This window comes from Calonectris borealis, chromosome 17 (assembly GCF_964195595.1).
Source record: "Calonectris borealis chromosome 17, bCalBor7.hap1.2, whole genome shotgun sequence".
Taxonomy (NCBI): Eukaryota; Metazoa; Chordata; class Aves; order Procellariiformes; family Procellariidae; genus Calonectris; species Calonectris borealis.
In genome coordinates this window covers 1,173,084-1,198,182 of record NC_134328.1, presented here as the reverse complement: position 1 = coordinate 1,198,182, position 25,099 = coordinate 1,173,084, and the positions used below count along the sequence as shown (strand labels likewise).

The following is a 25,099-nucleotide window of genomic DNA, read 5'->3' as shown; positions in this document are numbered from 1 at the left end:
CCACCACCTCTGCCCGGCTCCAGCACCGGAGCCTCACGCTTGGGTGCCGCAGCCCCTCCATCTCCTCCTGCCCCTTCCCGTGGGGCAGCTCTGCCGTTCCTGCTGCCCTTCCCGGAGACCGTAGGCAGGGCAGACCGTCTCCCAGCGGGTACTGCCATAGCCTTTGCCACTCTGATATTCCCATAACCTGCGTCATTGGACATGGAAAGAGGAGCCGTGGTGCTCTGGAGAGCTCAGAGCGCTCTCGGGTCAGGGTTTGGAGGAAGCCTCCCTGGGCTGCATTCAGGCTCTTGTTCAGGCTAAAGGAGGGAATAATTCCCATGGGGAGAGCTGAGACAACGGGAGCTGCCAGGCAGAGCACCCAGGGCTGGGTGTAAGCAGGAGCAAGAGCTGAAGAAATGGGCCAACAGGAACTTCATGAAGTTCAACGAGGAGAAGTGCAAAGTCCTGCCCCTGGGGAGGAACAACCCCAGGCACCAGGGTGTGCCGGGGCTGCCCGGCTGGAAAGCAGCTTGGCCCGAAAGGCCCTGGGGGTCCTGGTGCACTCGGGGTTGAAGATGGGCCGGCAACGTGCCCTTGCAGCAAAGGCGGCGAGCGGTGTCCTGGGCTGCATCAGGAGCGTCACAGGTGGAGGGAGGGGATCCTTCCCCTCTGCTCGGCACTGGTGAGGCCACCCCTGGAGTGGGGTGCCCGTGGGTCCAGTGCTGGGCTCCCCAGTACGAGAGAGACAGGGACACACTGGAGAGAGTCCAGCGAAGGGCCATGAAGGTGGTGAAGGGACTGGAGCCTCTCTGCTATGAGGAGAGGCCGAGAGAGCTGGGACTGTTCAGCTGGAGCAGAGCAGGCTCAGGGGGATCTCCTCAGTGTGTAAAGACCTGGGGGGAGGGTGCAGAGAGGACGGAGCCAGGCTCTGCTCAGCGGTGCCCAGCTCAGGGCCAGAGGCCGTGGGCACAAACTGGCACACAGGAGGGTCCCTCTGAACATCAGGAAACACTTTTTCACTGTGAGCAGCTCTTTTAGATTGACCCAAAAGGGTGGTTATTTTCTTAACTTGGTGCTCCCCCTTAACTTTGCTTTGCCCCAAGCAAACACTTCTGAAATTAAATGCCTAGTTTTATTTTGGTGCTATTTAATACCTTTGAAATGACTGAGTCAGATCAGGTCGACCTGCTGGCCATGCTGGCCACGCTGGCCACGCTGCCTGCGACGCTGCCCAGAATACGGCTGGCTTTCTGGGCTGCGAGCGCGCATTGCCGGCTCACATCCACTTTGTCACCCACCAGTGTCCCCAAGTCCTTCTCCGCAGGGCTGCTCTCGACCCATCCATCCCCCTGATACTGGGGATTGTCCCAACCCAGGTGCAGGACCCTGCACTTGGCCGGGTTGAACTTCACGAGGTTCACATGAGCCCAAATAGTTTGGGGGGTGCTGATATTTCTTTCTCCCTTTTTGGATGAGTGGTTGACCAAAGTAGATGAAGTGGTTTTGGGGAACACACAGGTGACAGCACAGGAGAACTGCCTCGGGTGGAGGCTGGTCCGTGCTGCCACACCTCCCAGTTGCCCTTCTCAGGACACTTCCATTTTGGCTATATCTCTTTTTTGTGTTCAAGGTGTGGGCGATAAAAGGACCTAGGCAATGACCAAACAGTGGTCTCTCTTTTAATCTCCTTTCTTTTCCTAGTAATTCCTAGCATGTGATTTTCTTTCTCCTTTTTTTCTTGATTTTGACAGCCGCTGAGCTCTGACCTTTCCTTGGGGCTGTCTCGGGGCACTTGGAGCTGGTTGTCTCACCCGTGAAGTGAGGGTTTTTCCATCAACCCACCTATGACTGCACCTGCATTTCAGTGCTTTTCACTCAGCCTCTGAAGTCCTGCAAGACAGCCCCATCTTTGTGACCCAAACTTCTTGATCTACCTGCAAAGAGCTCCAGGAGGTGGGGGAGGCAGGACTCCCTTTTGCAAGGGCCATATTTACTCTTCCCATATGTACCCCAGTGTCCACCAATAAAGTTCCTCTGCTGGCATCAGGGTTGACGGATGCCCTCTCCTGAGAGCCCTGCAGTGCAACCATGGCCGTGCCGGTGAAGGGGGCAGCTCAGACGCAGCAGCTTTAGTAGCTGCTTGAGACAGCGCTTCTGAAAGCCCCGCGCCGGAGCCCCCGGCAGCTCTCTGCTGGGGGCCAGCAGTGCCCGCAGCTGGTGGTGGCCAGCCACCAAGTCCACCCCACTCCCAGCGCCGGGGGAACCTGGGCTGGTCACAGAAGTGATCCTTTGGGTCAGTGGGGCTGAACATCACTCCTGGATGCAGTGCCTCCAGAAGACAGTTTGCCTGCAGCATGGCAGAGACCTTGTGGAAGCTGGGGGCCCTTTCCCACACCACTTGGTTTATCTCCAGCATCAGCCCATGACGTTCACTTTGGTCTGCGTCCCAGTGAAGGGGGCTTTTTAAAAGTCCAGCAGCCTTCAGGCCTGCGACTTTGCTCTGGAAGTGGGAGAACTGTAGGTTTTTCCCTGGTACAGCAGGGAATGAGGGAAGGAGCTTGGCGTCTACAAGCCTGGGGGTGGGCTGGTTTGGGGCTGTTGCTGCAGAGCACCAGCCACGACCCTGAGGAGCCCCCAGGAGAGCACATGTTCAGCCTTTCACATCTCTGTGTCCCTGGTAATTTAGTTCATCTTTCCTTGTGTTGATGGTGCCTGGGAAATAGAAGCACCAAGAACCAAGGAGAAGCTTTTCAACCGTGGGTCTTCTCGCAGGTGAGACCATCGCCTGGGGCCTGGCAGGTCTCTGAGCACGGACGGGGCTGCTGATCCCTGTGATCCCGGCAGCACGCACCCACGGAGCTCCCACAGATCCTGTCCGAGCTTTCCCAGTGCGCTGGGAGCATCGCCAGCACGCACTGTGCCCTTGCCAGGTTCTGTGGGTTTGTTGTCACATTTCCCCCCATTTAAAATAAAGAAATGCAGGGAACTCATCCTTCCAGGGCAGGGAGATGGGCTGACTTCAAGCAGCACCTAAGAGAGTAGCTTTGCAAGGCGGGAGCCCCCGGTGCTCCCGCACCCTTGTCAGGGTGGTGATAAATAACCAAACCAAGGGGACAACCCCCCCTCCCCCTTTCTTACCCTTCTTGTCTCTTACACCCACCCCTGCCTCCTTAGGGTGATGCAAAAGGGTGGCCGAGCCCCTGGGACCGCGAACCAGCTGGTGGGGGGATTGCGGGCAGCACCTTGCCAAGTGTATCTCAGCCCACCCGCCTGCCTGCCCCGACGCGGGAGCTGAGCACAGTGACCCTCATCCCACCAGCAACGGCAGAAAATGATGCTCAGGCTGATTTTACATGGGTTGGGAGCGATTTGGCTTCGAAAACAGGCTGCCCGGCTGGCAACAGCAGCGAGGTGGGGAGATGCGGTGCCCAAACCTGCCAGGCAGGCGGGCGGCACGGCACAGTACGGCACGGCGCGGCACAGCACGGCGCCAGTCCACGAGGGAGCCACACACAGCACATCTCCGTATCACACCCATCAGGTTTTATATGCTGCTTCGGCTTCCCAAATCCCTCAGATCACAGGCTCTAAAGCCATAAAAGAGCCAGGAAGGAGGAACCAAAGTGAGTTTTCTTTCATGAAGGAAGGGAGTGCGGGAGGAGAGGGGAGAGATGCTTTCTCTCTGTGCTACGGCCCCGAGATGGGGATCGCTTGGGCTCGAGCCAGCCAAAATCCCCGCAGGCCAGTGCTCCCCTGGGACGCTCACCCCAGCCCCAGGGACCAGCGGCTGCTTGGGGGGGGTCACAGCCAGGCTGGGGGTCCCAGTGGATGGGAGAGGCAGCCTGTGGGTGGGAGAGGTGATGGTGGGGGAGGTCTGGGGCTGATGGGTGGGCACACAGCGCACAGAGAGGGGAGCGCTTCCCCTCCAAGCGTGACCTGATGCGGGGTGCTGGTCCTGGGAGGTGTTTCCCATGGGGGGAGCCTGCTGTGGGGCAGCAAGGGGAGCCGAGGGGCGGGGGGCGTGCGCAGGAGGAGGCAGAGGGGTGAGCGGCCCCGGGCTCTAATCGTCCTTGTCCTTGGCGCCGTGCTTCAGGATGCGGGTGAACTCCACGTAGTTGAAGTTGCCCTTCTTGTCGATGGGCGCCTCCCGGTACATCTCATCCACCTCCTCGTCGGTGAACCTGTCTCCCATGGTGGTCAGCAGCTCACGCAGGTGGTCCTCGTGAATGAAGCCTGCAGGGACGGCAGAGGGTGGCATTAGCAGGGGGCACTGTGGGAGGGCTGAGCGGCAGGACCTTCCTCGCCGCCCCCGAAGACACCGCTGCCCAGCTCTCCCACTCTGGAGCTGCTTGGGGACTGTCCCCAAGGATTTGGCCCCAGCCCTCGTCCTGGCTCATGCCCGGGGGGCAAAGCGCCCAGGCAGGCGGCAGGGGGCTGTGCAGGCCGAGCCCGTACCTGCCGCCTCCTCGTCGAAGCAGGCGAAGGCGTTGCGGATGACGTCCTCCGGGTCGGTGCCGTTCAGCTTCTCCCCAAACATGGTGAGGAACATGGTGAAGTTGATGGGCCCCGGCGCCTCGCTCATCATGCCCTCCAGGTACTCGTCGGTGGGGTTCTTCCCTGCCGGACACAGGCAGGGGTGTGGGTGCAGGGCCCTCGTCCCCCCACAGCACCCGTCCCCAAGGCCAGGCCACGAACAAGGGAAGGGGGTTTCCGCAGCGCCCGGCGCTCCCCCCTGGGCATCTCTCCCCATGCTTTAATCCGTGCCAGAGGCCACCTGGAACCAAGCTCTGCCAGGCTCAGCCTCGAGGGAGATGCAGGAATTCATCTGGGGGTTACCAGGAACTAAACCCACGGCTTTTCCCCGTTCCCCTGGCAGCTGACTCCCACACCACCCGAGGAGAGGGGCAGCAATGTCCCCACACGAGCCTCGTGCTGCTGATGTCCCTAGCACTGCTCCTACCAGGGACGCACCAGGGATGGTTTAACCTCCTCTGCTGAGGTCCGCGTGCCCCCAGCGCCCGGCCCCTCTCTGCTTCCAGAGCTACGGCTCACGGGGAGGAGGGAGGTCCCTCCCTCGGCCAGGCAGGACCTCCAGAACAGGTTTGGCTGCCAGGTCAATCATTGACAGACCTCCCAAAGCGCGGTGGAGGTACCGCAGGGAGCGGGAGGTGGGAGCCGTGGCTTGCAGCGGAGGAGAATGGGCTCCGGGTGGGGAGCGCAGCCAGACCTGCAAGTCTCAACCGGCTGAGGTATCATGCCGGTGCATGGACCGGCCTCTTCTGTCACCCAGGCTGAGAGCAACGGGAGGGCTTTGTCCCGCAGGGGACAACCCCAGGTGATATTCTGGGGTGAGGCTACTCAAACGCTCAATGGCTGCGGCTGGTGGTTGCCCCTAGGCAGAGCTTCTCCAACCCCAAGGGTCTCTTCCCTTCTAGTGAGCATGCCTGTAAGAGCAACACACCAAGCTGCTGCCCTTGGGTGCCTCCACAAATGCACCTTCTACAGTAAGCTGCTGCCAGCAGAGAAATCCCTCCCCAGATTTTGCAGCCAGCATCGGGCTGGCCCAAAGCAGGAGGGCTGTGCCTCAATGGCATCCCACCAAAGCCGGTCTGCAACGCTGGGCATGAGGCTCTGGGTCACCCAGCAGCTCTCCCCCACAGAGGGGCTGAGCGACACATGGAGGCTCGAGGGAAGGATCTCCTCACCGAGGGAAGCCAGCATGTCGTGTAGATCCTCCTTGTCAATGAAGCCGTCACGGTTCTGGTCGATCATGTTGAAGGCTTCCTTGAACTCCTGGATCTGTGACTGGTCAAACATGGCGAAGACGTTGGAGGTGGCGCGCTGGGGGCGCTTCTTGGTGGTCTTGGCTTTGGCACGTTTGCTGGACATCTTGGCGGCTGGGCTGGTACCTAGGGCAGGGCAGCAGGCAGGAGCGTCAGGAGGACTGGGGACAGGCAGAGCCCAGGGGGCCGGAGCAGAGGCAGGGACACACAGCTCCTGGCACCTCCAGTCCCGTGCCTCAGTTTCCCTGGCTGTCACACAGTTTGGCAACAGTGAGATAAGGGGGGCGCAGTGTTGGACATGGGGACAGGCGAGACTCAGGCTCTAATGAGTCCCCTGGGAAGTCACAGAGCAGGCAGCGCTCACCGGCAGCCCTTCCCCAGGGCTGTCCCCACGGGCTGTGGGCAGGGCTCCCTGCCTGCCCCCTCGGCCCCAACCTCCCAAACCTGCTTGCCGCCTGTCCCCTTTGCACCCCAGGCACGGTGGAAGATGCCAAGCCCAGCACCCAGCATCCCCCCACTGCTGTTAGTCCCAGGGGGGCCATGGGGACGGGTGCCTCTGCATTTTGGGCAGAGCTTAGCCATGCCCCCCCCGCCTCCCCTCCTCCTCTGGCAGGGCTCTCCCCAGCCCCCCCCAGCCCAGCTCCCGGGGCAATGGGAGGCATCCTCCCTGTCTCCCTGGCATCCTCCCTTTTGCTGCACAAAAGCAGCCCCCAGCCACGTCCCCGGGAGGGCTCGCGCAGCACCCAGCACCCAGCGGGAAGGGGTTATCTGCTGCGGGCACATTCCTCACATACCACCGCCTCCCTTCCCCCTCCATCCCGCGCTCCATCCATCCCACCTCCCGCCACCGCCGGGCCCGGCCCGGCCAAAGGCCGCTCGCCGCCTCCCTCCCTGCCGCGGTGCTCGGGTGCACCCCACGCTCTGCCCGGGGAGCCCACGGGAAGGGCCCCGAAGTGAAGGGGAGAGAGGCCTAGCGGACCTCTGGGGGGCTGCAGAGCCCCTGCGGGGCAGGGGGAGAGCGGCCAAGCAACGCTGGGATGGCGGGGCGCTGAGGACTGCTGCTGTTGTTACAGGTAATGAATGCCAGGAGAAGGGAACAGCCCGAAGGGGCAAAGAGGGGGGCAGCAGTGGGATGGACAGACCTTTGGGGACACGGATGAGGCAACGCGTGTCCCATGGGGAATAGCAAAGGGACGATGCAGACCCCAAACACCACCGAGGCAGGACCACGGCAGCAGAAAGAACCTGGTCTTTCAAAGGGGGGTCCTGCCCCCAGCCCGTGCTGGCGCGTGCCCAGCAGAGCTGGACTGGAGCAGAGAGCCCATTCCCACCCCGAGATTGTAGCCAAGCCCCTTCACAGCCTCCGAGCAGGGTGTGGTGACATCCCCCCACGCTGCCAGGCTGAGGGATGCAGTCAGTATTTAAGACACCCTGCGCCCTGGCTGCTGGGGACTCAAACGGGACCCATATGGGGTGCTCGGCACCCCCAGCGACCACCGGTGTTCCCTGAGAGGAGGGTGCTCAGACCTCTCCCAGTCGAATCCTGCCAAGTGTAACTCAGCAAGACGCCAGCAAAGACCAGCCTGGCAGAGGGACGGTGTCGGCTGCCAGCTCAGCACGGCCCTGCGAGAAAGTCTGGGGCGAGCTCAGCCCAAGGGGGACACGCTGTTCAGAGCCCAGAGCCCTCATGTTTCTACCGCAGCCGTTTCTCCCCCACACGCAGCCCCATGCCTCAGTTTCCCTATCTGGGTCAGTATCTGGCATGGGGTACAGCTGGAGGGGCAATGTTAAATTAAAGGATTATGAATGAATTCCATGGGGGAATTCTGCTGTGTGCCCCGTGCCAATGGTGGGCAGCACGGCCGCCTGGGTTCCTGCCTTCTCTGGCAGGGGACACGGAGCAGTTAAGGAGCCACATCATGCTGCATGATGCAGTACAAAGCAACAATACCAGCGAGCTGCGTGCCAGCAACCGTGCCCGGCTGGTCTGGCCCCCCTGGGGGTTCTGCTCCAGGATCTGCTTCCCAGCTGGGTCCTTGATGCTGACGCACCCAGGGGGACCGCAGGGTCTTGGGGAGCATCCCTCCCAGCAGGACCCCAGTGCTGGCACGGACTAGGGCAGAGCAAACAGCCTTCTCCTGGACCCGCACAGCTCCTGCCAGCCCGCCCCAGACTGTACCTGCTTTCCAGCTCTTTCTCTCCCCTCCTGCTATCCCTTTCTCAAGGGGCCGCAGAGGTGTGGGCTGCAGCAGCCACCAGCCTGGTCCCCACCCTGATGCGGTCCCCAGGCTCCCCTAGCTGGGCTGCACTGGAAAGACGTCCCAGGGGCCATGGTAAGTGCCAAATCCCAGCTACGGTATCAGTGCTGGCAGGGCTGCCCGGCACCGCGGTGCCCAGCCAAGCTCGAGGGGGCTGGGGACTCTCCCCCGACCCTGACACCCGCTCCCATCCCACTGCAGGAGCAGCGCCCCATGCCAGAGAGCCTGGCAGCACCCGCCGAGCCCACGCTGGGCCCTTCATCTGCAGGGGACACGCTCCATGTCCCCTGTGAGACAGTCCCCCCCCTCGTCCCCTGTGAGCCCCAGCGGCTGCAGGCACTGGGATGAAAACTCAGCCCCTCCCTCGCGCTGCCCCGAGCTGCCCTGGCCGGCACCCAGCGCCCTACAGCAGTCATCGAATCACCCTGCCAGCCCCCAAACGCTCAGTCCTTTCTCAGTGCCCACCAGGAAAGAGATGTTTGTCACCAGCCAGCTGAGGAGAGCAGCAGGACTGGAGAGCCCAGCCATGCCCACGGCTGGGCGGGCAGGAGATCTCACCCCCGCAGCCTGTCTCTTGCCCACTGTTTCCTCCAGCACTGCTGCACCATAAAGCCCTTTGCAACGGGACAGGCTCTTTCCGCGTGTCCTGCCAGACGCCAGCGTGCGCTGCCGGCCCGTAACCATCCCCCAGGCAGCGGCGTGGGGAAGCTCAGCTGAACACCGCAACTTCGCTGTGGCAGGCCAGAGCCAGCAATACAAGCTCTGCCGCTGGCCCACGGCACCGGGCTCAGCTTTCGAAACATGCCAAATTATTAGCAGAATTATTAGCAGAAGACTAGAGAAATAAGCAGGAGTTTTGCTCTCACCACATGAGTTAATATTATCCAAATATTTACCCTGCCCCGGCTGTGACCAGCAGCAGAAGCGCAGCTTGGCACCCTCTCCAGAGAGATGGTTCTCGTTAGGGGGATTAAGCGCGATTTTGACAGCACATGGTTTTGCTGTTTGATCCAAAATACGCTCTGGAAAGATGCTTGGTCCCGAAGTCCAGCTCGGCCTGGTCATCTCCTAATCGTTCTATTTCTGCTGTTAGCAGACCTCCTTGGGCTGGCTGGGACTCGGGAAGAGACTTTTTTGGGTCAGTGTGGGGAAAGGTGCCTCTTGCATGAGACAGAAGTGATTTGCAGCGAGCCCTGATTCGACAGGGATGGCCGCGCTCCCCTGGTCTTCGATCCCATGCTTTCTGGGATTCCCAAAAACCCGATGCCCAGACCGTTTCAGGGGATGCCCGGCCACGATGCCCTGCACGCTGGGGTGGACTCGGCTGAGCCAGTTGGTACAGCCACCAAACCTCCGGCTTCTCCTCGGCAAGAAGGAAACCCACGGAGACTGGTTGTGCTCCTGCCACCCCCTGCTGAAAGCCCCAACCCAGGAGCTGCTGATCTCAGGCAGCAGAGCCGGGGAGGTTAGCGCTGGGGTGAGACCCCAGCCAGCCTGGCACGAAAGCCATGCGCCGATCCGATCACCACACTCGCCCCGTCACCAGCTGCCCTCATTCCCTCGTCCTTCTGCCACCGCTCCTGCCAAGACAATCTCGCCGCCTCCTGCACCGCCGGGCTTGTGCCTTCCCCACCTGAGAGTCAGACCCAAGGGGCCACAGGGCTGGCTTAAAAAGTTCATAAGTTAGTAAAGAAAATAGTTTAGTTTCAAAGAGAAAGAGCAAAGACCCACAGTTATCAGAAAAATAAACGTCCATGTGTTTCCTCCTTGGTAAAAACCAAACGAGCAACTCCATCCTGCTGCTTCCCGACTGCTGGGGAGGGTGGGATAAGCTGAAGGGACATCGCAGTGGGCCCCGTCCCGGCCCCGTCCTCCTCCCTCCTGCCCGCTTCCCCCCTTCCCTACCCCGCATCGTCTCCTGTGCTGCTCCAGCTCGCTATCCCAGCTGAGAAAGAAAACAGCGGGGAGGTGCTGCTGGGCCCGCGGGCTGAGCGGGCTTGTGGCAGCCTGGCTGGCACGAAGGAGGGGGCCTGGGTGGGGAGGGGACGGGGCAGCTCCCCTTGCGGGGCAGCAGTCCCTGGGCCCCGGGTGTTCCCATGTACTCAGATCACCCGGGATATGCTGCTCAGGGTTTCCCAAGCGTGGCTCCTCCAAAGCTGGCCGTGCAACTGCAGGAGCCGCCTCTAAAAGTGCTGACGAGGCTCTGGCACCGCGTGGGGCTGCCCTGCAGCCTCCAGCACAGCCGGAGAGGGACATCATCTCCTGCTCGCAGCGAGCCCCTCTCCGCCACGAGATCCCGGCAGAGAGATGCGTGATGTGCCTCTGGGTCAGGTAGGGAAAGAGCGATGCAAACAGCCCGGGCTGGCCCAGAGGACACCCCTGCAGGGTGAGCGATGGCCCCTTGGAGGGGCTGTGGTTAAATCTCCGCCCGATGGCTCTTCCCAAAATTAGTTGCTAGTACCAGCGAGCCATAACACAGCTGCATTTACTAACGGGCAAGCACTGGCCCTCCACAATGCATAGCCAGCCCCACCTCGACGCAGTCCAGCACCGCAGGGGGTGTAGTCCAGCACGAGGGCCAGCGTGGGTGATGCCTTGCAGCATCCCACACTGGCACAGGAGGCTGCAGGGCAGCGCTGCAGCCAGGGCATCCTTCCACCCATGAAGCTTTGCCGTCTGCCAGGCACCTCTCCCAGCACCAGGACTGCCCAGGAGCGGACACTCCGCCTCCGGAGCCAGCGGGACACCCGGACCAGGTCGTCATACGCTGGAGGAGTGAGCAGGGAGCAGCTCATCTTCCCTGCCTAATTTGTTGTTAAACTGTCCCTTTCCTCCAGCACAGCCCTGCTCAGGATGTGGCATTGCTCAGCTCCGTCCCCGCTGCCGAGGGGTGCCGGTGCGGGGGAGCCGCGCTGCTGGCCAGAGGCACCGGGAGCTGCGGGAGGCGCGCCCCGTCCCGCTCGGCACTGCAGGAACAGAGGCGGGCTGCTCTTCTGCTCCTTTTTTGGCCTTATTAGAGATGGGGGAAAGGGAGTTTGGAGGCGAGGGGAAAGCAGAACCCGAGCCCCGGGCTGTGTCCCCAGACCAGCCACAGCACCAGCACTGAAGCTGGCGAGTAGGTTTCATGTGCGGACGGGAAGGAGCAGGGCAGCGTCAGGGAGCCAAAGGTAAGTGTGCAGCGACCCCCGGGAGGGAGAGTTCATCCCAGCCCTCCCTCACTCCCGCCGCACACCAGGGACCCGGCCAGGCCCACACGCAGCTGTGGGGCTCGGCTGTAAGTTCAGCAGATGGTTTCTGGGCTAGCTCCTTCCCACCAAGTTTAGGGGACAAGGACCTCACCGTGCCCATGTGGCACACGCAAACCCTTCCAAAGCACAACTTCTGGGGTGACCCCATGAGAAGACCATGCACAGACACCATCACCACGCAAAAGACCCAGCACCCAGCACCCTTCTGATGCCCAGGGAGGCTGGGAAACAGGACCATGGGGCAGAAGGTCTTTATGGCCTCGGGTCACCAGCATGACATGCCCTGGACTGGGTTTGGTATTTTCCCAGGAGAATTAAGGGGCTCACCTCAGCAGGGGAATCTGGCTGCAGCGCCTCAGAGGGGGAGGTGACCACAAACTCCTCCTACAGCCGCACAGAGCCTGTCAGTGACGAGAGGAAAAAAATTCAAGCGACTAAAGAAACCCAACCATCTTTGGTCAGCGGCGGTGGTTGTTGACACTCGGGGATGTTCCGCTCCAAAGAATGCTGCTTCGGCCGCCGCCTTCTCCTACATATCCATGTTTTAGAGCCTCTCTGGCTTTTATCACAGTCGTAACATTTTGTACGGAAAGGGCACACAGGGAGGGAAGCCAAGAGAACCTCAAGTTTTCATGGGCAAGGCTAAACAAAACACAATGTTCCCCTGTGTTTAAGACTGAGGGAAATGAGCTAAATAAAGCTTTTCTGCCTTACAACAGTTTACTGCCTGAAGTTGCTCACAGGTCACTGGGGAGATCTCTGGAGCATCACGCGTGCATCTGGATCTTGGCTCTGGCCGTCAGCAAAAAGACTTGGGGGAAAAGCAGATGTTCCAGACAGGAACAGCTCTCACAAACCAGGAGGCGGGTGAAGCCGCGGGCGGCAGGACCTGCTCTTGCAGCACAGCTCCAAGTCATTGCAGTTACCGAGAGCTTTGCTCAAGGCCGATCCTCGCCTCCCCTAGCTGGGACATCCCTGCCGGGCCCCGGAGAGAGGCTCTCCCCACCTGCCCGGGCAGAGGGACGCACCGGGGCCTCTCTTACCGCCGTGTCCCCCTCTCCCCAGGGCTGACCCCAGCACCAGCTCCAGCACCGCAGCAGTGGTGGGGAGGCCGGGGCTGCTCCCTCCCGCCCCCCCCGGGGCAACCGCCCCCTCCCCTCCTGCCGCTTCCCCTCCGAGCTGCCCGGCTCCAGCCCGCCCCGTCGGGGCAGCCCCGGCTCCATCCCACCCCACCGGGGTTGCCCCGGCTCCATCCCGCCCGCTCCCTCCCGCCCCGCCGGGGCTGCCCCGCTCCCTCCCGTCCCGTCCGCTCCCCGTGGCCGCTCGGCTCCCGACCCGTCCGGCGGAGCGGGGAGCGGCGGGGCCGGCCGTCGGCGGAGCCGCCTCACCTGGACCGGAGCGGGGAGCTGCGGGGCGGCCGGCGCTGCTCTGCCGGGGCCCGGCCCGCGGCGCGGCCCCAGGGCGGGCGGGCAGCGGGGGCCCGGGGCGGTGCCGCCCGCCCCGTCCCGCCCGTCCCGGCTCGGCCCATACAAGGCAGAAGAATGCGGCGGGGCCGGGGCCGCGGGGCCGGGGCGGCGGGACGGCGCTGCCGGCCTTGTATAGACGAAAGGGCGGCTGGAGCGGCCCACGCGTGTCCGCTTTCCCGCGGGGAGATGCGCAGCTCGGGGCGGTGCCCGGGGGGCTGGGAACCGGCGCGTCCCGGCGTCCCCGCGGGCGTCCCTGCGCCTCCCAGCCTGGTGACGGAGGGGGACGCCGTGCTCTGCGGAGCCGTGGGCACCCACGGATGACACCAGCCAGGGGCCCACGGGGGGTGGTTCACACCGGGCTTCCTGGAGCAGCTCCAGCAGCGGCAGCGCGGCCGGGGCAGGTCCCTCCAGCAGGCATGGGGCTGCCTGTGGACCAGCGGCCCATTTGGGTTACAAGGAGAGGCCTTGAGGGCATCCGAAGGCTGCGCCGAGGCTGGCTGAAAGCCTCTGTTAATGGCCCAGTGGGACCACCCTGCAAAGGGAACGGTGGCCAGAAGGACCAGCCAGTCAGCGCTGAGCCCTGCCTCTGGGGCTGCGAGTCCCCAGAGGGAACCGGTTAAATAGCCCCTCGAAGGTCCTCTAAAAAGTGACCTGGCATGGAGAACAGCTGGGGACCTGCCCCGTTCCCAAGCTGGGGTCTGGAGCCCAGAGGTGCAGGGTTGGGGAGCTCCTACCCTTCACCCGAGGCAGGACAGGCACCAGTCCTGGGACACCTCTCCAGGGCAGCAGGTCTTGCTCACGTTTCGTTCCCATCAGCAACCCTGCGCCGCATCCCAGTCCTGCAGTCACCAAGAGGAGCTCCTGGTCCTGTGGGCTCCCCCTCGGGAGGGTTATGCCCCCCGGCATCATACCAGGGGGGATTTATCTTTGGTTTGCAGGACCTCACGACACTGGGGCCAGAATTCAGCCTGCAGAGGAGCAGGCAAGTGGGAGAGGGGGACACCAGGAGCATTTCTGAGAGGGATTCACCCAACCCTGGAGCAGGCAGCCGGAGCAGGGCTGCTCTGCCCGGGCACTGCCCACGGAGAGGTGGGAGCTGGATGATGAGGACCATATCCTGCCATTGCCCCCAGGCACTCCCCAGCGTGGCAGAGCCGTGCGGCGGGGACAGCGTGGAGCACACAGGCTGCACTTGCAGCAACACAGGTGAAGAGCAGAAATGAGCAGTGACACAAATTAATCTTCAGCTGCCATTCTCCTGTGGGGCATCCATGCAAACAGGAGTTAAAAAGCCAGCACCCTGTTTCATCTCTGACACACAAGCAATGGCCATGCCCTCCGGCAGCCTGGCCAGACCCTGCCCAGGGCAGGGATTTTGTTCCTGCTGGCTCAGACCAGTGACCTGCTCTGCCAACAGCCTGCCAGACTTGGGAACATCCTAACCATGCCCCCGTGCTGCTTGGACGAAATCTGCCAGGGGATTGCCTCCTCCAGGGAGCGGGGGAGCCACGGAGGTCATTCGGCCTTCGCTGGAGGCAGGTGCCGTGCGTCCCCTCCAAAGGACAGGCTGTGCTGGGGGAAGAATCAGGAGCTGGCCAAATGCGGAGAAGGGGTTGGAAACGCTGCCGAGTGCCGTGCCAGGGAGAGGCGAGCCAGGGAGAGTGCAGAGCCTTTGCCATGCCCGTGATCTGGCCAGGGGGTCCCAAGCAGGTTTGCCTCTTCAATAAAAATATAAGGAAAGAGAAAAAAGAAAGAAAAAAGGAACAAATCCCAGAAGTCCAACAGCCCGGGCTGCCACCCCATGGCTGGTCCCAGGTTTTTCTGTGCTGGAGGAAAGGCCCGGCCTCAGCTCTGGCCAGGTGGTCCCCGGGAGCCCGGCAGGAGGCAGGACCTCCCTCCAGCCCCTCTGGGGTGGTTGCTGTCCCTCACCAAGCCCCGGTTCCTCGCCACTGGGCGGGTGGGGGGGAACTGGTGAAGAGGGGCAATATGGACGTGGCAGCTCCTCGCATACTTTGCAGCCTCTGAAGCTGCGTGCACGTAAGGGGCTGCTGCTGGGCCACCTCGCGCAGCCCCTCGGGCTCTCCCTGGAGTCCCATCCAGCCCTTCCCACCTTCCCCTGCCTGTGCCCAGGGCTCCCCATGTAATCCTTCTCCCCTACTACACTCCATGTGCCTGCCAACACACATCCCTTACCGGGGCCTGTTGTACCCCTGTGACATCGTCTGGCACCTCTCCTGCCTCCTCCTTGTTCTTTCAAGGCCCAATTTAATTTGCTTTTCTCTCTGGGCAGTGGATCAGGCAATGGAGATGGAGTAAAACAAGCTAGTCTTTTTTTTTTAGCATGAATATTTTAGATCGGTTCCCTGATCCAGGTGTCTCATCACCGTGCAAGCGCTTCCACCCCTGCAAAGTGGCCTGGGGCAGGAGCACGGCGCTGGGGACAGTGAGACTCCTCACGTGCCTAGGAGACAGCCTGAAGTTCTGGAAGAGATCAGCCCTGGGGTCCCGCAGCTCTCGCCTCCCCCTGCGCTCAGTGACCGTGTCCATCACAGAGTGGAGGGCGCGGAGCAGAAGGGGGGCCGCCATGCCCAAGCACCTGAGGAGTGCCCCAGGAGCGGGGCTGGAGCCGGGGCACGTGAGACCTGGCCCCTCAGGGAAGGGCCCTGTCATGGTGGGAGTGTCAAAGGCAAAGGTCCTGCCGGAGATACAGCGATGATCCCCCGCTGTGTGTACCCTTCCTGCTAAAGCAACATGGGTCCGTTGACTTGGACCAGCCTTTGGCTTCTGGCAAATGCCCAAGGGGTTCACACGTGCTCAGGGGCCTGGAGGAAAGGAGCAGGATCGCTGGAGCAGGGCAAGATACTTTTGAAGTCCAAAAGTATCTTGCGTAGTCTGTATTTAAATTATATGGCCTTGGCTGGAAGTGATCGGAGGTCTGGGACAAGGACTCATCTGCCTGCTCCCCTCTGTGATAACCACACACAGCTCAGGTAGGTCCAGACTACCCGAGGGTTCCCAGGTCCTGCTGAAATCAGCAGCAAGGTGGCTGCTACTGAAGTATCTAGCGCTGCAAGCAGAGAGCAGTCAGGCTCCTGAGGTGCTCAGCACCTCACGCCTTTGCTAGTTAGTGCAACCGAAAGAAATGCAGGACCTTGGGCCTGGGGCTTGTTAGTGGGGAAACGGAACAGCGAACCTCGCCCCGTGTCAGCGCCAGCAGGGATGTGCACAGGCAAGTGGGAAGGAACAGCTCCGTACGAGGTGTCTCTGCAGGAGTCGGATCTCGCCACCACCAGCAAGGTCCATTGCAGGATCACGGTCTTCCAGCAATGCCCTGAGTGGCCCCAGCGCTGCTGGTGACGCCGCCCACCAGGAGGTATCTGGACCCACACCCACGCAGACACAGGACATTCGATCATTTATGTCACAAACCCAGGCCCTCCTCTGCCCACCTGCCCACATACGCACACGCTGAAGAGGATGATAGTGAGCCCATCCAGCCACAGGCCCTGCCCACCCCACGCTGCAGAAGCAATTCCCATGTTTTTTCATGAGGAGTGCAACCGTTTTAAGTTGAACACCATTGCTTTTGCAAGGCAAAAATATTAAAAAATAGTCAAATCTTTAGGACTCCACGTGATTATTTTATTTGCATACACTTCCAAGCATAATTTCTGCAGACGGCGTTTGGCTGCTGTAACGTCTGCTCGAATAAACAGCGACAAGAAGCTGCAGCGCTCTGCACAACCGTGTTTTATTTTAAAGGCTACCCTGCTCCAAACGCCGCCAGCCCCGCAGCCCGGCCCCGGGAAGGAACCGCGGGCAGTCTCAAAAGCGCGGCTGCGGATTTCGAGCAGACCGCGCAGCACGATGGAGCGCGCACCCCCCGCCGGCCGGGAGGGCCGCTGCCCGCGGGCATCCCCGCGCCCCCGCGTGGCGGTTGTTCCGCGGCCCAGCGAAGGGCTGGCCCCTCTCCCACCCGACGCGCAGCGGCGACGCGGGGCTGCTGTCCCGCCCTTCCGCCGAGGAGCGGCCCTGCCGGCCTTCCCCGTCCCCGGCGCCTGCAGGCAGGGTGCCCGAGGCCGCCCGCCACCGACACGGGCCTCTGTCACCTCACGGCCGCTGCCAGCCAAGGCGCTGCCCCCGCGCCGGGCCCGGCCCCGGCTGGGCCACGCACCACCTCCGCCCGGGCCCGGCGGCCGGCCAGGCCCCGGCCCGGCGCTGCCGGCGGCCGGGCGGGGGGAGCCCGCCCGAGGGGCCGCCCCGCACACCGGGGGTCCCCCCTCGGCCGCGGACCCCCCCGCGAGCAGAGCGGGCCGCAGGCGGCGGGAGAGGCGGGGCCGCGGCGGGCTGAGGTAGGGCCCCTCCCCTCCCTCGCCGAGCCCAGGCTCCGCCCGCCGCGCCCCAGCCCCGCCCCCCGAGCGCCGCGCTTCAGCCTGGCCCCTCTCCCCTGCCGTAGGGGGAGCGGCGCTCGCCTTTGTCACGTGTGACACGAGCCGCCGCCGCGATTGGCGGAGCGGGGGCGCGGGCGGGTGACGGTACGCGGCGGCCGCTTCCGGGCCGGCGGCGGGGCCGGGGCGGGAGGGAAGGAAGGAAGGAGGATGAGCGGCGCGCGGCGCAGGGAGGAGCCGCCGCACGCGCAGCAGCACGCGGTGGCCAACGGCGGCGCGGCCGGGCGCGGCTCGGTGTGGGGCAAGGCGCTGCGCAGCGACTCCGCCTGGCACGACAAGGTGGGGCCGCGGGGGTCTCCCGGGAGGTGCGGGTCCGGGTGCGTCTCCGCCGTCAGCCCCCCCCCCGCCTGCGGGTCGGTGGGGCGGGGGGGGCTGCTCTCGCCTGGCGGTACCGGGGCCGGTCGCCGGTGCCGCTGCCCCGGCGGAGCGGCCGCGACCTGCCCGCCCGGCCCCGGCCCTCACCGGCTCCTCCCCGGCCCTGCGGCGGGGGCTGCTCCGCTGGCAAGCGGGCAGGAGCGGCCTCCCGCCGCGGGCGGGGCCCGGCAGCGCGGGACAGAGCCGGAGCTCCTGCGGGGAGGGGGGCGGAGGGGGCGCGTTGGAGGGCAGGCTCAGGCCGCGGCAGGCACGGCAGCGCCCGGCACGGCGGCTCGCGTCCCCTCGGGTGCGCGCGGAGCTGCGGCAGCCCCCGGCGGACCTCGGGAGGCGCCGGGAGAGCCGCCCCGCCGGTGCCGGGCAGGCGCCTGCGGAGTTTGAACACCTCGCAGGCAGCGCGGGGGCCTCGCCGTGTGCGGCCCCTGCGCGCTCCTCCGCCCTCCCGCGCACCGGGGGACCGGTTCCTTCGCCGGGGCGGGCTGTGCCAGCCGCGCGTCGCTGAGCTGCCGGCTCGGCAGCGCCCTGTGGCTCGCAGCTCCGCGGGTGAGGCTGGGGGGTCGCCGGCAGACGTCCCGGGTAAACGCCGCGCTCCTGTTCAAACCCAGCTGTGAGTTCCACCCTGGAGAACCGGTGCGCAATGGTTTTGTGTCCCTCCCTACCCAGAGGACTTGCCCTGCCAGTACCTGCTGCAGGCAGATGTGGCACGTCTGCTGTACCGTAGCCGACTGTAGTTCTCTGCTGCTTGGGCGTGGAGCCAAAGAAAACACAAGCTGCATTTATATTATGATACCTCAGTTAAACTTGGCTTTTGGATTAAACTCTTCTAGGATTAAATAAAAACTTACTTTCTGTAATTGAAAGAAAACTAGAAATATAATCTGCTTTTAGAAGTTGGGGGAAAAATATATTTGCAAATCCAGCTGACCTGTCAGGTCTGAAGGGAAAGAGTAGCAGCAAGAATGGCTTGTGAGGGTTTCTCGTTACAGTCTCACGGTGCGGGTACGTTCTCACAGCGGGGTCACATCATGGTTGTTTAGCCATCTGCGGTCTGCTCGGCTGTTCGTAGCCTCGCCATCTCATGTGCAAAAAGAGATTTGGTTTCTACAAAATTTCGCTTGCGTGCTCAACTTGCATGTTTTGCTCGTGTTTGTCAGCAAACCTTGCAAACGTAAGTAAAAACATGTCAGCTACAGACTTCCCACTGTTTTTAGCGCTAGTGAAGCCTTTTTACCTGTGCATGTCTCCCGTGTGCTGCAGTGCTCCTGATCAGTGCCTCTTCCTGCTGCTGCCCCCAGCAGCACACCCACAAGGTGCTCTGAGCTCCTGTGGCGTCCCAGATCCTGCCGTATCTGTAGCACGGCCTGGGCACGAGGCCGCATGGATGGAGCGGGACGTCTGCTCCCCAGTTTGCTGGCTTTGCCTTTCAGCTTGGAGAAGGTGCAGACTCTGCCCTGCTTTTCCTTGGGGGACAGACATGAATCTGTGTCGCTTTTTTCTTATCAGTTGCTGTTGCTCACAGAACTGGTGGGGCTCTCCTGTACTCGACCTCATCCCCCTCTGACAAATTGGGCAGGAATTTCGGAGTCAGCGAGGGCAGCAATGACAGGCAACAGGATGCAACAGGATGTGAACTGAAGGCTAAAATGACTGAGAAATGTAGTGACTGAGAGAAACGACCGTATCTGACATGGATTCTAGTCTTCTACTAGTGAGCCAAACAACTTTGCACATCCTACAGTAAAATCACGAAGGCCGTTGGTGTTTGGGGGTATGCCAGGGCAATCCCATCCTTGGGGAGGCTAGAAAGAGAGATGTGAGCAGAAGTGAATTTTATTTAAAGCGTGAGTCAGCATTGTCCAGCTGCAATACTTACAGTTGTATCGGCCTTATGGACAATCAGGAATGACCACTTCGTGGCTGCTCTGAAAGAATGCAGATGCACTTGTAGTGTGTGTGAGATGGTTTGCAGTTTGGAGCTGGTGTGAGTACTGGCTACTGGTAGGACTTGTTTCTGGGTAGGGAAGGGCCTGGGGCACTGAGAGTGGCTATAACAGTCTTAAAGCATAAACGGTTCTTTAAACTTTTATTCCAGTGATTTTTTGTAGACTCGAATCTTTAGTAAACAAGGGGATTAGATACGTGTTCGCCTCTGCAGGTAGCCCATTGGAGGACAAAGCCGTGTATTTAATTGGGAAGCAGAGAAGTCCAGGGTGCATGATGCCATAAGCTGCTTTCATCTGCTCTGAGTACAATATCTTATACTTTGAATGGAAAACTAAGTGTGTTACATTTGCACCTGTTAATTGTATGATGCTTTAAAAAAAGGAAACTTAGTAAATGCCAAAATCTTTCTTGTGCTTTATCTCCTCAGGACGAGTTTTTAGATGTGATCTACTGGTTCCGGCAGATCATTGCAGTTATTTTGGGAATCATCTGGGGAGTAGTTCCACTGAAGGGATTCGTGGGAATAGCAGTGTAAGGTTTATTTCCTTTTCTGTCTCATGTACTTTCCCACATTTGGACTTGGTGTGTGGTTTAAAGTTGTGCTATAAACAATGGGCTGGCCAAACGCAGTCTCTGTCTGCCATGCGTCTTAAAGCCAGCGTTGCATTCCAGACTGTCATGAAATTCATACAAATCATAACATGTCTTCATCAGCTTCTTTCTCTCTCCTCAGCCTGATTAATGCTTTTTAAAATTATTATTTATTTTATTGTTTTATTATTATTAAAGGGGGCAGGGGTAGAAGAAGGGAACGAGAGGTTCAACTGACTCACAAAGTGGTCTGTTCCTGCATGTGTGAATAGGGGCTGTGAGTATGGTGTCTAGTGTGGCCACCTAAGAAGGAAGGCCTATGGAGGGGAAGACGTGGTAGTCCTTCTCTTTGAGTCAGGAGCCCTCCTCAGAGAGGAGGTTCTGTTAGTAGACAAGAGGGGCAGCTTCTCTTTGGAAAAGAAAAGGTTTCTTCAAGACACCAAAGACCGTAGGTAACAAGCAGGCGAAGCGGCGCCATTGGCAGTGCTCCTGCAGCTTGCTGGAGTTGTTCTTTCAGCCATGGTGCGGGGGGAAGGGAGTGCCTAGAAGGGTACGTACGTGTCGGATCCCCACCAAGACATGGGATTCAGGTCACCTCCCAGCAGGTGTCCGAAGGCTGCAGTGAGCGCTCTGAGTTATGAAATGAAAATGTTTGGCCCTGGCACGTGCCTGAAAGCCTCTGGAGGGACTCCAGAGATGGGAAACACAGCCTTGCTCTCTGAACTCCGGGTGTGGGAAGATGCTGTGTCTGCTCTGGGGAGCCTCCGTTTGCAAATGTCTCTGCCTAGTCAAGGTCTCCTAGTCAAGCTCACAACCTCACAGCTTTTCTTAGGCAAAATTGACTTGTCATCCTGTCACTCCTCCTGAGTGTCCTGGCTGTGGCAAGAAGGTGGAGGGAGTAGCAGCAAGTGTCTCCAAGGGGAAAAAGAAAGTGTGAAATTTAGGGAAAAGGGGCTGTAAAGCAGTGATGCTCCAACAGGAACTTGATAGCTACATGCAAACAGTTAAATCTGAAGTGCTCCCAGTAACAGATGTGGAGTAGCTGAGAAGCATTGTTCTTACTTAGTCACCCATTAATTCACAAGGTACCTTCAGGCACCTAAGCCAATTCCTGTGCTAAACGTTAATAAGAAATAGAAGTGATTTGGTGTTCAGTGGAAAAACTAAAAGCTTCTAGAACTGTGCGTGTGGTTTCTCTGTGGTATGCAGTCGCACAGCTGCTCACAGCTTGCTGCCAGTCACTGAACTTGGGTGTATGTCTTCCCATATTGCCCTTCCTACACAGCCTTCTTTCCAGGAAATGTACCTGTCACTTCCCAGGTTGCCCCAGCCCTAAGTTGGGGTGGTGTAAAGCCAAACGTGTCTAAGGACAATGTGGCAGGAGGTCACGTTTTTTCTCTCTGTTGCAGCGTAACTGTTGGCACAGACTCGAGAGTGCCAAGAGTTGTCTCAAGTCGAACCCCAGTGCTATGGCTCTGAGGACGCTATGGAGTCTTCTCTGGCTCTCATCTCTAAGATGAGTCACTGCGTTTGGTCATGGGACGTTAACAGGGATCTAACACTGAGCATAGAGTCTTACAGTCTTCCCTCTTAGCAGCTTCAAAATCAAGTAGCACACACAAGGAAATTGGATTCTGTGTGGGAGCAGGACTGCTGCTGATCTGCAGGACAGGAGAACTTGCAGGGTTTGCAGATCTGCTGATACTTCCAGGTGTTGACTGCTGTCTATTGAGCCTTACTAGGAATAGGTTGTGCCTCGTGAGGTGAACTTCATCCAAACCTAGCATGCTGTGGCAAGCTGACCTGGAGGTGCTCTTTTGAGGAAGTGACTGAGCTGCTTGGGAAGCATCGCAGGAACAGCGTTCCTCTCTGCTTCCTCTCTGCTGCGGATGGAAGGCGTTTCACTGCTACGTCGCTGTATGGCGCGTTGGATACCTGCACCCTGTATCACCGAAATGATGGTTCCTAATCTCTTCCTTCCAGATTCTGCCTGATCAATGCTGGTGTTCTGTACCTCTACTTCAGTAGCTTCCAGCAGATAGATGAGGAGGAGTATGGCGGGACGTGGGAGCTAACAAAGGAAGGATTCATGACATCTTTTGCACTGTTTCTGGTAATGCCTCTTGCTTTCTTTAAGTTGATTAGTGAATTGTGTCGGTACACTTTCTGAGGGAAAAGACCTGGAAGAAAAACAGGTGAGGTGGTGCGCTGATAGAAGAGTTACATCTGTGTTAACATCATCTAATAAGTGGAGTTGATTGGGAAAGAAAATCCCAAAATCTGATGGCTACTGGCTATGAAATACAGTATTAATGCCTGGGATTTCTCTTAGGAAAGGATGTAGGAACAGGCAGCTATACTTCTGCATCTACCACTTAACTTTTATGTCCTCCTGTCCTCTGTCCCAGATATCCCGGTGGAGTTTCATCTAGAGCTAGTTACACCTAAACTGGTGTTTTGGGTGTCTTTGTGTTTCCCTTACTGCCCTTCCCCAAGTCTCTGAATACGCTCAGCACTTGATTTGGTGCTGTTTCTAAATCACTAGAGGGACTGTGGTGGGATTTTAATGTGGAGAGGCTAGTCACCCCAGAAGGCAAGCAAGTTGAATGCCACCGTTTGTGGCGCATGGTGATCCTAACATCTCTCCGAGACGATCTCAAAGCTGGAATTCAGTCCCCAGTCCTCTATTGCGAGCAAGGCATGAAGCTTGTTTTCTGTGTCTGAACCCTCTCCAGAGGCATCAAAATAACCTTCACTTCCTTTCCTCTCCACAGGTTGTTTGGATAATCTTCTATACTGCCATCCACTATGATTGACACAGTCTACAGCTTTTGCCTGTTAAATCAGTCGTCAGTAAATCAAGAAGGTTTCAATAAATTATAGTCTTTAGTGGACTGGTGGGAAGGTGGGGGAAGTCAAATCAACTCACTTCTGTACCAGTGGTCTGATTAGCCTGGAAGAGCCCCAACTCTTCTGCTGGAGAAGTCCGTCTCCGTTTTATATACCCATTAATTGTTGGAACTATTGAAAAGCCATCGGAATTTTTGGAAGTGGTTCAAGACTGTTCAAATTTGGAACTTTCTGTGACTGTATCAAAATCCTGTGTGCTGAAGGTTGAATCTGTTAATTTAATGTATGTATGCCCTTCTGTTTGAAATCTGTTATTAAATCCTACTTGTCTTCCATTGTTGTCCTTTAGACAAACAGTTTTTAAAAAGCAGTTGTGGGCTACATGGGAGGAAGGCACTGCAGCATCCATATGAGTTGAGTGGCTGTCCTTAGCATGTTTTTGTAGTAATCGGATCTGATTTGATTAAACAGACCGTGTGGTTACCATTTCTAATATTTTTTGTTTTACTTACAAATCACTTGTCGACCAGAATTTTTAAATGGTCTTTGCCGAAGACAAATTTTTAAGCTATTTTGCTAGAAAGAATTGTGGATTCATTTGGTTAACGAAGATGTATTCAGGAGGCTTAGAAACTCCACTGCATTCTGCTAGCCTGACTACTAAGTTGTCATCGCATACCTCAGAGCTTAGGAGTCTTGAAGGACAGTCATTCTGGAGATACCCTTTTAAATGTTAAGCATTTAAATTCTTTTTTTTTTTTAAGCTCTTGAATTCAATTGCTCCTTGTTAATAAATGCAGGAGTCTAAGACACAATTGAGGCAGCTATTATCTTAAACGCAGAATTACTAACTTGCAAATCAGGCAGAGTACATAGCCTCTGGTTTGTGAGGTGCATTTTATGAGTTGATTACTTCATAGCTCAGTTCCTCCCTAGTCATGCCCTTTTTGTGCATCTATAGGGGAGTCTCTGCTTTAAGATATTTTTAAGAACATGTCTTTCAGAAATAGTTCTTGGGAAACACGCACGGTCCTTGTTATTGTCAGAGGACCTTGTAGTCATGTTGCCATGTGGCCCTTGCTTTTTTAAACAACAGCTCAGGCACCCAAAAAGAGTCCTGACCTAAAGCTGCCTTATAGTGAGGAGTGGATAGTTTTAGTGTGCTCTTACTGAAAGTCTGCATTGCTTCCTTGCTGATCAAAGTCCAGCAGCCTGGTTCTCACATGTGAGTATGCAAAGCCAGGGATCTAAATCTCTAAGTGCTGAGCTAGGGCTCCAGAATTGCCCACCAGAATGGAGGTGCAGGCCTCCATTCTTACCAGGGAAAATGCTGTCTGTTCTTGGTGGAAAAAACACACCTGGCTATTTTAGGTCCTTGGGATGCCAAGGGATGAATGCAATAGCAGACAGCTTCTGCTGCTTGTGAGTTGCCAATTTAAGTAAGTGATCTCAAATAAACACTTCTATATTTTCTCCTCCCCATCCCCAAATTTGTTTAGTCTTTTAGTCTGATACTTTCTTTTCCTCTTCTTTCAGCTGAAAGCATTGATTTCCCACAAGAATTGCATAGCCTGGTAGTTCTAGGTCACCCTTTCCTGCTGGCATTTGTTTGCATCTTAGCTGCTCACAGCCATCAGTAAAATCATTGTATACTTGAAATGCTCTAATAAATGTCACCTGGATAATCCACTGTGCAGCTTCTGTATCCTCTGGTCTTTGAAGTTTTGTAAAATGGTGGGCGTGTGGGATTCCTGTAAGAATTTGATTTTTGGTAAATATCTAAGCCAGCAGCTCTTTGGGATTCTCGGGTCTCTTGTGCTGCAGGCTTGAGTCCTGCACTTTCTGAAGGGGCCAGAAGCATTTGTAGTAGCTAATGCTTAGATCCATGCTTTAATGGGTGATTAAGCGGGTTAAGCCAAGTGTTGCCTCTATGTAAGCTGTTCTGCTCCTTCAGCAGCTGTCCCCGCCCCATGACATGCAATCGTGGCAGAGCCACTGCTGCGTTGGAGAGTGCCCAAGTCTGGTCCAGAGCAGGACTTCCAGGCACTGCTGTAAAATGTGCAGTGAGAGAGTGCAGAGCTGGATTGTTGCCTACCTGCCCCTTTGCTTTATTCCTTGCTTGCCTGCAGTCCCACCAGCTGAGTTTCTTGGTCTTTG

General features: G+C 58.6%; 2 protein-coding genes across 2 annotated transcripts; one reads left to right on the top strand and one right to left on the bottom strand.

The window, feature by feature from the left end:
- Positions 1–3,504: 3,504 nt before the first annotated feature.
- On the bottom strand, positions 3,505–12,737 carry MYL9 (myosin light chain 9). The gene is made up of 5 exons (XM_075166226.1): positions 12,660–12,737; positions 11,599–11,672; positions 5,688–5,891; positions 4,438–4,599; positions 3,505–4,215 (listed from the first exon to the last, which is right to left on the bottom strand). Exons 3-5 carry the CDS (start codon positions 5,869–5,871, stop codon positions 4,043–4,045), a joined length of 519 nt encoding a protein of 172 aa, XP_075022327.1. The 5' UTR covers positions 5,872–5,891; positions 11,599–11,672; positions 12,660–12,737; the 3' UTR covers positions 3,505–4,042.
- Positions 12,738–17,286: 4,549 nt separating this feature from the next.
- On the top strand, positions 17,287–24,632 carry RAB5IF (RAB5 interacting factor). Its single transcript, XM_075166223.1, has 4 exons — positions 17,287–17,464; positions 19,929–20,032; positions 22,076–22,205; positions 22,867–24,632. The coding sequence occupies exons 1-4, from the start codon at positions 17,336–17,338 to the stop codon at positions 22,906–22,908; spliced, it is 405 nt and encodes a 134-aa protein (XP_075022324.1). The 5' UTR covers positions 17,287–17,335; the 3' UTR covers positions 22,909–24,632.
- The last annotated feature ends 467 nt before the right edge of the window (positions 24,633–25,099 follow it).